The sequence below is a fragment of the Acomys russatus genome, chromosome 29, assembly GCF_903995435.1.
Source record: "Acomys russatus chromosome 29, mAcoRus1.1, whole genome shotgun sequence".
Taxonomy (NCBI): domain Eukaryota; kingdom Metazoa; phylum Chordata; class Mammalia; order Rodentia; family Muridae; genus Acomys; species Acomys russatus.
The window spans coordinates 45,663,515-45,676,955 of NC_067165.1; the positions used below are offsets into that span (position 1 = coordinate 45,663,515).

Here is a 13,441-nt window from a genome sequence, read left to right on the forward strand (position 1 = left end):
GTCCTGGGAGTGATGGCTTATTGACAGCACAGTCTGGAGTTCTGTAGCACCACTGTGGCTTGCGGCACCACCCCAGCACTGCCATCTCCCCAGAGCCAACATCTGGACATACAGGAAGCACTGAGAAGCAGAAAGGAGGCTGCCGCTTGGACAGACAAAGAGAAAAGTGCTGCCCGTGCCTGGAGTCCCTCCTTGGCCCCGAAGCTCCCCCTTCCCCAGAGCCCTCACTGTCTGCGGCTGGGCCCCAGGCTGGTCCCACCCTGGGGGTCGTGTGTGCCTGGTATGAAGAAGGCGGTGGCCCGTGCTCAATTCTCCTCTGGTAGCTCTTCCCGCAAGGGCACGCCAGCCGTGGAAGATGGCCACCGCCTTGTCTGGGGCTGTGAGGGAAGAGATGCGGTCTGACAGGGTCTTGACTTTATGCTCGGTGCGATAGGCTGGGCCCAGCGTGCGTGTGCCTGGCTGGTAACTCCCCTCTCTCTACCTAGATGTGGACGAGTGTCGTGCGCACAATGGCGGCTGCCAACACAGGTGTGTGAATACCCCCGGCTCTTACCTCTGTGAGTGCAAACCTGGCTTCCGGCTCCACACGGACGGCAGGACCTGCCTAGGTAAGTGTCACCTGCCTGGAGCTCTGAGCCTTCGATGGGCCTCACTCTCCAGAATGCACTGAGGTCTGAGGAAGGGGCCCAGTGAGGCTGGAATGGGCTGGCGTTGGGGCTGTACACGCAGCAGCTCCTTCCTGTGGAGCACGGCTGCCTGGGACCCCGGACTGCATCCTGCAGGGTGGTGCTGCACTCCCCACTCAGGTAAGGAGGCTGAGGTTTGGATGGGTAAAAAACCTCTCTGGGCTGGAGAGATGGCTCAGAGGTTAAGAGCACGTGGGCTGTTCTTCCAAAGGTCCTGAGTTCAATTCCCAGCGACCACATGGTGGCTCACAACCATCTATAATGAAATCGGGTGCCCTCTTCTGGTTTGCAGGCACACATTTGGGCAGAATACTGTATGATAAATAAATCTTAAACAAACAAACAAACACCCATACAACTAAAAATAAATTTGTAAAAAAAGAGGAAAATATTAAAAAAAAAAAAAAAAACCAAAAACGTGCACCCTAAGGCTCTGCTCACTCGGGTCTCTGTGTCCCCAGCCTGTGTATGCCCTGCAACTATGCTGAGTCCTGTTGAGAGCCTGGGACCATCTGCAGGGACCTGGGCTGCCGCCAAGACATGGGATGTGTGTGTGTGTGTTGGGGGGGGGGCGGATTCTGCGGGTAGCTCTTGGGTGGCAGGAGGCAGGCTGAGCCTCGGCCCTGTCAGCAGAAAGCATTTGTCTGTCTGTAAAACAGGCCTTCTCTGGGAGCCTGAGAATGTGAGCTGCACCGGTAGCGATGAGCAGCCAGAAAGCCCTGACTGACTGTAGGGCCTCTGCTGTGAGCAAAGGCCTTAGTGGCCTCTTGAGAACACAGCGCCTCTGACAGCTTAGGGCTAAGGTGCCGGCCAGAGTCAGGCAGCTGTGAGCTTCACAGTGCAGCCTGGGTCAGAGGCGCGGTTGATCCCTTCCTCTGTTTCTACATCGTTCTGCGGGAAGGCACCCCTGCTCCCCATTTTGGAGGCCCAGACAGCTTGGACCAATTCTGAACAGCCTGGTCTTGGCTGCTATATGGCTGGCCACGTGCCAGCCCTGGGGGGTCGTCCCCCATACACACATGCCCCAGCCTCTGTCTGCTCCGCTGCAGGAGCCAGGCAGCTGCCCGAGTGAGACTGAGAAACAGATGCAGGAATGTTGCCGTGTGTCCCCGGGTAGCTGGGATAACAGAGTCCAGCGATGGTCTGCTGGCCCTTCTGGGAGCCTGTGTTTATAATTGATGGCCTGTGTGGCCCCTGTGGCTGTGGTGGCCTCTTTCCATGCTACCTCCTGACTCCTCCGACATGAGAGCTTATCTGACTTGCTGGGTGTTGGTTGGATGTGGAGCAGTGGCCTCAGGTGTTAACAAGGGATTTGCACTGCAGTCTCATGAGCTCACGGCCTCCTGGCATGCTTTGCCTGGGGACAGTAGCTAATGACGTGTGTCTCTTAAGAAATGTTCCTGCAAACTCTCCACACTGGCTCGTCCAGGCGTGGTGGCTTCCTTTCTCTCATGAGCTAGCTCTGCCTTAGGGACACCTTGCTCTCCCTATGAGGGTAAGAATCTGGTGGTCTCCTGGGTGGATCCCTGAGCATTACTTTATCCCTGTTCCCACGCTGTGCCTGTGACATGTTCCTCAGTATTCCCTGAGGACATGGTTCCTCATCCTCCATCCTCCATCTGACTGTGGTGATGGATTGTGTGGATGTGCGTGCGTGCACGTACGTGTGTGTGACTAGCATGCCCGGGTTTGTCAGCCTGGGTCCACCAGATACTGCCTTCCCCTGTTGGGGGCCTGAGAAGGCTCCAGAGCAGTTACAGGGTCTCTTGGGAGCTTTCTTCAGGAGTTTCCGGGTATTCTTCAACCCCATGCCCCTTCCGGTTGCTGAAGAAACTGCCTTGGCTGGGATGGAGGTGGCCGAGGAGGTTGCCTGAGGGAGCCAGGGAACTGGTATCTGTCCTGGGCCCTCTGGAGAACCCAACACAGCCCGTGCCAAACTGCCTGGACTCTTTGAGGTCTCTGAAGAGGCAGAGGCTTGTTTTCTCACCCCCGGCTCCATCACCCTCTTTGGAACCCCTGGAGCCTATGGTGTGGACTGAGGCCACTGGTCACTGTACCTGGTTCATAACAGCACCTACACCGTGGTGGGTCCTTGCCTGACATAGGAAGAATTTGTCACAACTACGCCCTTCTTGGGAGGTCAGCTGGGGCACAGCTGGTGCCACTTTCCCCTTCCTGCTGGGCTCCTGGCAGAGCCCTGCAAGCACACACCCCAGGCTCGGGCCCTGCAGCCTCTGGAATGAAGGCCTGAGATGGAGAAGAAACTAGGAGGGCACACTTGATCTTCAGTGGTGTAGGGCGTGAGCTCGTGAGTTGGTCACATTAAAGGCCCCAGAGATTCGCAGGGACCTCAGAAGAGGCAGAATTCAAGTTCAAATGCTTCCTGAGTAATTACAGGGTCTCCTGAGAGCTTCCTTCAGGGGTGCCTGGGTGCCCCTCAACCCCTGTCCTGTGCACCTTCCAGATGCTGAGGTAACTGCCTTCTCTGTGATTGCCCTGAGATGCTGGGCTGGCCTGGAGGTGGCTGAGCAGCTCTTTTGTGGCTGAGGAGGTTGCCGGAGGGAGCCAGGGAACTGGTATTTGTCCTGGGCCCTCCGGAGGACTCCATGCAGGCCTTGTACTCACTCCAAGGCCAGGCAGGGTAGGGAACGAAAAGGTTCTGGCACTGACTCGCTCTTCCTTCCTTTCTTTCCTTCTTTCTTCCTGTACCTCTTCTCCCTCCTTCTCCTCCTTCTCCTCCCTCCCTCCCTCTGTCCCTCCCTCTTTCCTTTTCCTTCCTTCTTTTCTTTCCTCCTAAGGTGTCACGAGGCTAAAGCAGGGCTGAACTTACTGTGTAGCCATATCTAACATTGAACATGTAGTCCTCCATCCTCCACCTTCCCCCTCCTCCCTTCCCTCCCCCTCCCTCCTTCCCTTCCCTCCCCCTCCCTCCTTCTCTCCCCCTCCCTCCTTCCCTCCCCACCACACCCTGCTCCAAATGCTCTAAGCATAGAAATAAAACACAGGAAGATTTCCACTTCCATTCTCTTTTTAAGATATATTTATTTATTATTTATATAGTGCTCTGCCCACATGTATGCTGCAGGCCAGAAGAGGGCACTAGATCTCATTATAGGTGGTTGTGAGCCACCCTGTGGTTGCTGGGATTTGAACTCAGGACCTTTGGAAGAACACACAGTGTTCTTAACCTCTGAGCCCCTCTCCATTCTCTTAAATTTTATTTATTTTTGTTTTCCAAGATAGGGTTTCTCTGTGTAGCCTTGGCTGTCCTGGACTCTCTTTGTAGACCCAGCTACCATGCCCTGATAAATTTTTTTTATTTTTATGTTATGTGTCAGAGTGTTTGTTTGCCTCTATATATGTGTGGGCCTGGTGCCCATCAAGGCTAGAAGAGGGCACTGGATCCTCTAGGCCTGGAGTTAACAGACTGTTGTGAGCTGCCATGTGGATGCTGGGAACCAAATCCAGGTCCTCTGCGAGCGAGCACAGCCAGTGCTTTTAGCTGCTGAGCCTCCCCTGCTCTTAAAGATGAGAGTCTTAAGGACTTTGCCATCAACCCCCTAGAGTGGGAACATTGTCCCTGTCGTGGATACCACTCCAGTGGGAACAGAAGGGCTCCACCCATGATTCGGGATGCACCCTCCTGGGGTGCTCTGTCCTCCCTCTCATTTCTGGGGTGGGGACGGGGGACAGCCAGGCTGGAGGGTGCTCTAGCCTTCTGTGCTTGGGCCAGAGCCAGTGGCTTCTTTCCTGGCCATGGGAAGTAGGGGCCTGCCCAGGCTGGTGGTCTGGCTGGTGCTCCAGGACTGTCGTTCCTGCGTTCCCATGGCATTTTGTAGTGCTCCAGAGTGCACAGCCTCAGGGTATCATAATACCACAGGGAGCCCTCCTTTTCCAGGTGGCTGATGTGCTGAGGTGACACGTGCCTGTCTAGGGGCTTTCAGTATGACCTGGGCACCGGCCTTGTATATGGCTGTTTCCTTGTGTCCTCTGGGTTGAAGGACAAACGGGGCCAGTCTTAAGCGACTATGGCTGTCACTGGCTTAGCCCCGTGGATGAGGTGGCCTCTCTTTTCTTTATGATGTCACACCTGTTGGCTCAGGATGGACACCATTGGGGAAGGCTCTGCTGACGACACATACCCATGGTGGTCCCACCGCCAGAGTCATATGTGTGCTACCGTGTGCACAACTGGAGGAATGCTGCCCAGCCCTGCCCTTGGCCTGTTCCTACCTGTGTGGGCTTGACAGAGTGTTCACTCCCCAGGCATCAAGACAGCAAAGGGGTTCACAGGCTGCAGTCTGTCCCCAAGGTTTTTTTCCTGGAGGAAAAGCCTCAAGGAAAGCTGTATGGGCCCTGAAGGCTGCTGCTGCCAGTGTCCTGGGTCTGGGGCCAAAGCCACAGGCAGCTCAAATGCGCAGACTGCCAGGCTCTTCTGCAAAACTCATCCCGGTGGAGCCCAGATGCAGTTCTGCCCGTGTCCTGGCCCTTCCCAAGCCGGGCAGAGTTACAGTTGCACAAGGGGTCAGCTTCCCAGCCCCGGGAAGCCTGAGTGGAGAGGTTGGGGGGGGGGGAGAGGGAGAGAGAGGGAAGGGGGGAGAGAGAGAGACAGAAAGACAGAAAAAGAGAAAAACAGAGAGAAAGATGGGGGGACAGAGAGAGAGATAGAGAAAGACAGAGAGAGAGAGACAGAGAGACAGAGAGAGAAAGGCAGAGAGAGGGAGGGGGACAGAGAGAGAGAGCGCGCACACACACGCAGCTGCTGCGGTCAGTCTCTCCCTCTCCCTCTCTTCACAGGGCAGGAACTGCTTCCATTGGCCTAGAGCAGTCTGAGATGGAACAAGGGTCCCTAGGTTCAGCGGCTGCTGACACATAACCCACAGCTGCTAGGGCAGAGGGTACAACCCCTCCCTCAAACCCCAACCCCCCCCCCCCAGCTGGGCGCAGAACCCAGCAGGGGAGTTAGGCGGCCCCATTGGGCATACGGGGGAGATGGCATCCCGCAGGGGACAGAGTTGGTGAGTGAAGGCAGTGCTGGCTTGAAGTGGCTGGAGGAATGATGGGCAGGTCCCCGTTCTGCTGCCATTGGGTCAGCTTCAGCGTCCTCAGGGCCCAACGCTTCTTTTTGCGATGGAGAAGGTTCTTCCTCCACATAATGGTTCCTTCCTTAGAGCTCTGCACCTCACCACCCCACCCTGAGTGGTGCGACTCCTGCTGGCCGTGGTGGAGTCGCAACCCAGCTTTGTTGGAATTCAGAACGCACAAACGGAAGGTGAAGGTGCGGCCTGCCCTGACACAGAACCACATGTGCTTAAGCAGCAGGGCTTTTTTTTTTTTTTTTTTTTTTTTGCATAGTTCCAGGTCCAAGAACAAGGTACAGGCCTTTGGCCCCTGGTGAGATCAGAGCTCTTTCTGTGTGACCACTCCCAACCTTAACTAAGGCATAGGACCTGGCCTCCGAACACTGTCACATCAGACGGCTTCAGTGTGTGAGTTGGTGGTGGGTGGTGGTGGGGCAGGTGCAGAAATACACAAGTGTTAAGACTCTAATATAAGCCGGGGGTGGTGGCACACTCCTTTAATCCCAGCACTCGGGAGGCAGAGGCAGGTGGATCACTGGATCACCGTGAGTTCCAGGACAGCCAAGGCTAGACAAAGAAACCCTGTCTTGAAAACCAAACCAAACCAAACCAAACCAAACCAACCAACCAACCAAACAAACAAACAAAAGATGGCTTGGAGGTTAAGGGCACTGACTGCTCCTCCAGAAATCCAGAGTTCAATTCCCAGCAAACACATGGTGGCTCACAACCATCTATAATGTGACCTGATGCCCTCTTCTGGCATGCAGGTGTGCATGCAGGCAGAGCACTGTATACATAATAATAAATAAATATATCTTTAAAAAAAAAAAAAGACTCTACTATAGAGTGTCATCCAACTGTAGTCACTTGTGACTGACCTGGGCAGAGGCCTAAGTGAGGCCTTGGGAGTTGGGGGGTGGGACTTTGGAACAGGACTGTTGGGTCCTTGCAGGATTGCACACAGATCACACGTTCCTGCTGAGCGTGGGGTAAAAGCAGAGATGGGGCATACTGTGGAACCAGACCTGTCCAGCTCTGTTGCCTAGGATGGTCTGGCGTTCTCAACCCCAAGTGTCACCACCCTTAGCTGAGGCAGTCCCTGGCTGTGGCATTTTTTAAATGAGTGTGTACTGTCTGCGGGGAGGCTGGTTCCTGACCTCTGCTCCAAAGGTCACTCCGCTTTGCTCATGTCTGACCTTGGGTCTGGTTTCTAGGACCATAACCAGATGTGAGCCTCTGGCCTTAGCCCTGGCTGAGGCTACAGAGTGTGTGTCCTGCGTCTGGGCCTCAGTAACTTGAGGGGCCTGGAAATGCGTACATCAGGCCTGGGACCCAGGCGCACAGACGCTGGACATTCCCCGAGCTGCGCAGCCCAGCACAGAGAGGAAAAAATCTGCCTGGCTCAGCTTTCCTGGAATCCACAAAGGATGTGCTGGGTGATGCTGGCCTGGCTCCCTGGTGTGCACAGCTTGGGAGCATCTGTGGAGTGCAGGACCGAGATGGTTCTGAGCATGTGAAGCCGTTTGGGAAGGCCAGTTCTTTAGCGCCGCCAGCCATGGTGGGCTTATGCGTGGGCCCATCTCAGCTGCTTTGGAGATGAGGTACCTTTCCCTCCTGGGTGATGGTACTTCCTGCTGAGTTGCTGAGACACTGTGCCCCTCTGTGCCTGCCTGGCCCTGCCAGAACTAGCTTCTGGTTCCGATTACGTGTCCTGAGTAAGGATGCAGTTGGTGTGGTGAGCACAAGTAAACAGAGCCCCCAGGAATGCGGGGCCAGCCGAGGCCATGTGCATGGGCGCCCAGACGCCTCAGGAGTGGGGTGGGGGGCTGGTGGCTGAACAGTTGACTCAGGTAAGGCCAGCCAGGCCTGGGGTCAGCATGGCTTCCGTCCAACTTAGGGGTTAGAGCAGAGTTGGGGAACGGCTCAGGTTGGTAGGCTTACCTCAGTGCTGTAGGAAATTGCTGCAGCCCCTCCCCCTTGATGTATATGTGTGTGGGGAGGGGCTGGTGAAGAGATCAGTCAGTGCCTCCCCTCTGGCTTTGCCCCAGAGAAGGGGGTCTTCACGTGCTCCTCCAGCTGGGCTTCATGTGAGGAGAGAGTTGTTTGTGAGCAATGTGGCCTTTAAACACACTTGCTCTGAAGGAAGTCCAGCCTTCTCAGAGCCCCGAGGCAGCTCACGAGGCCCATGCAGCTGCCAGCACCTGGGCCTTGCAGTGCTGTACTTGGTGGTGCCAAGCCCCCGCTCCTAGGCAGCGATTAACCATCTTTCCAAACGAGGCCAGGGACAGTACTGCTTAAAGTTGACAGTGTCCCCGCATCCAAGGCAGCATCTTAGGGTCGAGTGTTGACCCCCGAAGGGCTTTAGAAGGACTCTCAGGTTTGCTGACACAGTTCTGGGCACAGACCCTCAGGCAGACAACCCTGTCTCCCAGGCCAGGGGCAGCATTCCTGCGGCTTCCTTCAAGACTCAGGGCTAACTTCTTTTAACCACAAGGCCAATGCCAGAGACTCAATCGTAACCAACCCATGCCAGGAGCTGGCTGCCACCGCTCGATGTCCACCCCGCATGCCTTGTGAGGCCATAGCATCTCCCCTATCTCCTCAGTCCAGCTGAGGGTATTTCATCCATAGAGTGTGCAGGCACCCACCAGGCCAGCCCACCCTGTCTTCCACGCAAAGTGTGGGTGCTGCCCTCTGGGACATGGTCTCTTGGAGGACCTATGAATACTGGGAAGATGACACCCTGGTGTGAGGTGTGGCCTGGCCTGTGGATGGAGGTGGCCATTCATAAAGGTTCCACACCTGCCCCTCTGTCCTGGCCCGAGGACAGTTAAACATTGCCACACCTCCTAGACCACTGCCTAGACCTAGACCATGTTTTGTGGGATGCTGGGCTTCTGTCAGGGCAGGCTGATCTACCTTGTATCCAGTCTCTAGGTGGGCTGAGTTTGGAGGACCTGCAGAGATGTCCACTGTACTGTGGATCTTGTAGGTGGCTGAGAAAGTAAGGTCAGGCCTGCTAGGAGCTGAGAACCAGGGAGAGAGGAAGGTGAGGGTTCATGCCGGGAGCCACCAGTCAGTCCCACTGACACGGGGAGGGGAGTCTGCCCTTTTGGCCTAATCCAGGCTCTTCTTGTTCTCAGCCATCAGCTCTTGCACTCTGGGAAATGGTGGCTGCCAGCACCAGTGTATCCAGCTCACCGTGACGCAGCACCGCTGCCAGTGCCGGCCCCAGTACCAGCTGCAGGAGGATGGCAGGCGCTGTGTCCGTAAGTAATGTGGAGCTGGGAGAATGGGGAGTGGGTGGTCCCGGGGTTCCCAGGGTTCCGGGGCAAGAACCTGATGCAGTGATATGAGGTGGTGGGAGGGAGGGTGGGCTGCTGCTGTGGGCCTTAGGTGCGGGGACGTCGAGCACTGCTGGGCTGCATGTGCTCAGGATGGAGACAGTACCCCGACTCCCTAAATGCCCCTCAGGGGTTTGGGCAGAGAGGAGGCAGCCAGGCCCGTGTTCTAGGAGTTTGGGCTGCTTGCATAGGAGGAAGTGTGTGGGGCAGGATCAAGCCCCCTCCGTGCAGATGTGGAAGTGGGACCCAGCAGGTGCTGTGGCTGCCCAGCACAGTAGGACATGAGTGTAGCAGCGAGGGGGGCGGGGGCGAGGCCAGCCATGTGGGTGGAAAGGCAGGGAGGGGATCGCAGGGCCCGGGACACACAGGGCTAAATAGGTTACAGAGCAGGAGTGTTATGGAGCTCAGGGGGTCATGGGGTGAGGAGGGCGTCATCTGACTACAAAGGTTATGAGGTGGCGGGAATCACAGAGATGGAGCCATGGGGCTGGGGACATGAAGGTGAGATTGTCACAAGGCTGAGGGAGTCACAGGGTTGAGGGGTCAGGCACAAGGCCTTGGAGGATCATAGCGTTGGGCAATCCTTGTGTCAGAGCACAGGGTCTGGGGCTCCTAGCCTAGCCTCAGCAACAGTTTCAACACTTCACCTCAAAGCAAGAACTCCAGGGGGAGCACGCCATGCTCACAGCCAGAGCTGACCTGAGCTGGCCACCGGCTTTAAGGCCCTTCTTCCTGCTAGACCTTGCTTTCTGCCATCGCACATTCTTTTGGGAACCACGGCACTAGCAAGTCGTGGGTTTTGGTGGAGTGCGTGTTCTGGTAGAGCCTTAGGACCCTGGTCTTGGCTGTGGAGTCTTCTTGGGAGAACTCAGAGTTGCCTGCAGCCGGGGGAGCCGGGGTGGGGGGTGGGGGCGACCATGACGCAGACTGGAGTAGAGACGGGTTCCACCGGGGAAGGGGTCTGAATCTGCTCCCTTCTGCATCTCTCCCCGTGGCCCCCATCCCTCTGGCTCCGGTATGCAGGGAGAAGCCCGTGTGCAGATGGCAATGGTGGCTGTATGCAGATATGCCAGGTACTCCGGGGCCTGGCCTACTGTGGCTGCCAGGCGGGTTACGAGCTTGCTGCAGACCGCAAGGCCTGTGAAGGTAGGGTGAGCACCCTGCTGGATGGGTGACCTCCAGTGCTGTCTAGCGTCCTCTCCCAACAGTGGGTGGGAGGGAGGCACCCCGGAGCTATCTACAACCCAGTCACGTTTGTGCAGGAAAGGGAGGGAACATCAAGTTTCTGTTTTAAACATATTTCCTGGGCTGGAGAAATGGCTCAGGGGTTAAGAGCACTGTCTGCTTTTCCAGAGGTCCTGAGTTCAATTCCCAGCAACAACATGGTGGCTCACAACCATCTGTAATGTGATCTGGCGCCCTCTTCTGGCATGCAGGTGTATGTGCAGACAGAGCATTCATATACACTAAATACATAAATAAATCTTTAAAAAAATACTTCCTATAGGGCCTGACTAGCACTGCTCCTTAGGACCCAGGAGAGGGTAAGGAAGGAGCCACTGGTACACCCCAGAAAGTGTCCTAGTGAATCAGTGCTTGGCTTTTTTCAGGACACGTTCTGTTAAATGTGTCATTAACTGTAGCTGGACACTAGTTTCCAGAATTCCTCCCTTAATCTTGCTGGTTGCTGTTGCACAGCCAGCCCTGCGGGAGCCCACCCTTTGCCCCGTGACTTCTGGGTGAGTGTGGTGCTCCTAGGGCTATCAGAGAGGTGGGGGTTAGCTTCCCAAGTGCCATGTCAGATGCCCAGGTGCCCAGAGGGCAGGGAAAGTGGCTGGCTGGCTGGCGATACACCCGCCTGCACCAGGAAGTCATTACTGGTGCAACAGAAAAGACCTGCTCTGGGCTCAACATAGGACATAGCCTGGGTCACCTCCATCCCGGGGAGTACATGAGGCTGTGCCTGGCAAATATTGGGATAGCCTGGTCTACACTATGCTGTCAAAGTCAGGAAGCTGTTAGTGTGCCCTGGGGTATCAGCCACCACCACTCCCACTGTTGGGAGCCTGTAACAACCCTGTCACAACCTTTTCTTTCAGATGTGGACGAATGTGCCGTGGGGCTGGCCCAGTGTGCTCACGGCTGCCTTAACACCCAAGGGTCCTTTAAGTGTGTGTGCCACGCAGGCTACGAGCTGGGTGCCGATGGCCGGCAGTGCTACCGTGAGTAGAGAGCAAGCGGTGGGCTGGGGGTGCTTAGGATGTTAGTGTGGCTCCCCAAGACCCTAAAGTCAATTTCAGTCCGGCAGCCCTGGGTGTGGGTCCCCAGGGGCTGGTGAGGGAGTGCTGAACCGCATCTGATGTCACCACAGGGATCGAGATGGAGATTGTGAACAGCTGTGAGTCTGGCAATGGCGGGTGCTCACATGGCTGCAGGCACACTAGCACAGGACCCCTGTGCACCTGCCCTCGCGGTTACGAGCTGGATGAAGACCAGAAGACCTGCATTGGTGCGAGCTGGTTCCTCTAGGCCGCCCTGCCCCTGCAGCCCCAGGACTCACTGCCACACCCAGTCGTGGGCTTGGAAATTTCTTCTCTCTCTGCTGCTCTGCCTGCCTGGGCTCCGCAGGAGCTGCCGGGGAGCTGATGATGAGAGTTAGCAACCCAGCTCAGAAGAATGCAGTGCCTGCATCTCATTTGCCTGTGCTCTTATGGCCACTGGCTGTACCTGTGGTGTGTGCCTGTGGCGTGTGCCTGTGGCGTGTGCCTGTGTGTGTGTGCTCGAGAGACGTGTTTCTGTATGTGTGATTGTAGCATGCAAGCAATTGTGTACAGGCTCACAAGAGGCCAGGCAGGATTGTGTATAGGCACACACACAGGTTGTGCATGGACTGTGACTATGGGACTGTGGGGAAGGGCACATCTATGGTGCCAGCAGGCTCCTGTGTGTGCCCCGCAGACATCGACGACTGTGCCAACTCCCCATGCTGCCAGCAAGTGTGTGCTAACACCCCCGGCGGGTACGAATGCAGCTGCTTCGCCGGCTACCGACTCAACACTGATGGCTGTGGCTGCGAGGGTGAGTGTATGCTATGCAACAGCCGTTGGGTGATGAAATCGGGGACAGCCTCGGCCCTCCTGAGGTGGACACGGGGGTCAGCCTGCCCCCCGCTCTGCTTGTGGACAGGGGTTAAGTGCCTGCTGTATGCTCACGCACACACGTACAGTTCATCCTGACCACGTGTAAACTTGCATGTGTTCTCTTGGTTGTCACATACGTCAGTTGTGCATATAGAGAGCCAGTCTCGTGTACAGCCAGGAGCATGTGCTTGAATATGATCATGTACTCGTCACACGCACGCACGCACGCATTGCCCTTCCCTCCTGTAGCCACTGGTTCCCCTCACAGGCTTGGGGACACCCTCCTGTGTGTCCTTTACATGGCTCTTCTGGCAGATACCCTGTCCCTTCACTCTTAAGTGGAAAGGCTCTCAGAGCAGTCGCTGTGGCTGGGGTGGGGGTGCTGGGGTGGGTGGTGGTGTTACCAGCTGCTTCGAGGCATGGGCTCTTGACCCTGTCAGGTGTGGCACAGCCAGGACAGGAACGGTCCTCTGCCTTTTGCCGCGGGTGCACACTCCCAGAAGCCCTGTTTGTCCACAGATGTTGACGAATGTGCGTCCGGTCACAGCGGCTGCGAGCATCACTGTTCTAACCTGGCTGGCTCCTTCCGGTGCTTCTGTGAGGCTGGTTACCGCTTGGATGAGGACCGCAGGGGCTGCACCCGTGAGCCTCCCCCTTGGCCCCACTACTTTGAATGTTTGTTCCCGGTAGCCCGCATGTCTGGTGTGCTGGCTTGCTTACCATCACCTTTGTGGGTCCCCTGTGGTCCTGTCTCCTGCTGAAGGGGTGGGGCCGGCAGGCTGGTCCGGTAAGCTAGTGGCTAGGGCACGGTGTTGCTGAGGGCCTTGAGCTTCCAGTTTCTTGGGAACAAACCAGGCGAGGGAGGAGCTGAGGCCTAAGGCAGCGTGGTTGCTGAGTAGAGTAAGTGGACGGCCAAGGCTGAGAGGCGGTGTGTCCTTCCCCAGCACTGGAAGAGTCCGTGGTGGACCTGGATGGCCAGCTGCCCTTTGGGCGGCCCCTGCCTCACATCGCCGTGCTGACGGATGAACTACCACAGCTCCTCCAGGATGACTACGGGGCTGAGGAGGAGGCAGCGGCAGAGCTGCGCGGAGAACACACGCTCACTGAAAAGTTTGGTGAGGCAAACTTTGGCTTCTCCCCTGGGGAGGGATGGAGGTGGGTAGCTCCTGGGCCAGCCTGCCCTATGG

At 56.6% G+C, this 13,441-nt stretch overlaps 1 protein-coding gene across 1 annotated transcript in view; it reads left to right on the forward strand.

The window, feature by feature from the left end:
- Positions 1-13,441, forward strand: part of Megf6 (multiple EGF like domains 6) — a 96,017-nt gene that overhangs the window by 61,345 nt on the left and 21,231 nt on the right. Inside the window, exons 5-12 of the mRNA XM_051171113.1 lie at positions 486-608; positions 8,914-9,039; positions 10,138-10,260; positions 11,214-11,336; positions 11,486-11,623; positions 12,073-12,192; positions 12,774-12,896; positions 13,199-13,369. Of these exons, the coding sequence (XP_051027070.1) occupies positions 486-608; positions 8,914-9,039; positions 10,138-10,260; positions 11,214-11,336; positions 11,486-11,623; positions 12,073-12,192; positions 12,774-12,896; positions 13,199-13,369 (1,047 nt within the window). The remainder of the gene's footprint in view (positions 1-485; positions 609-8,913; positions 9,040-10,137; positions 10,261-11,213; positions 11,337-11,485; positions 11,624-12,072; positions 12,193-12,773; positions 12,897-13,198; positions 13,370-13,441) is intronic.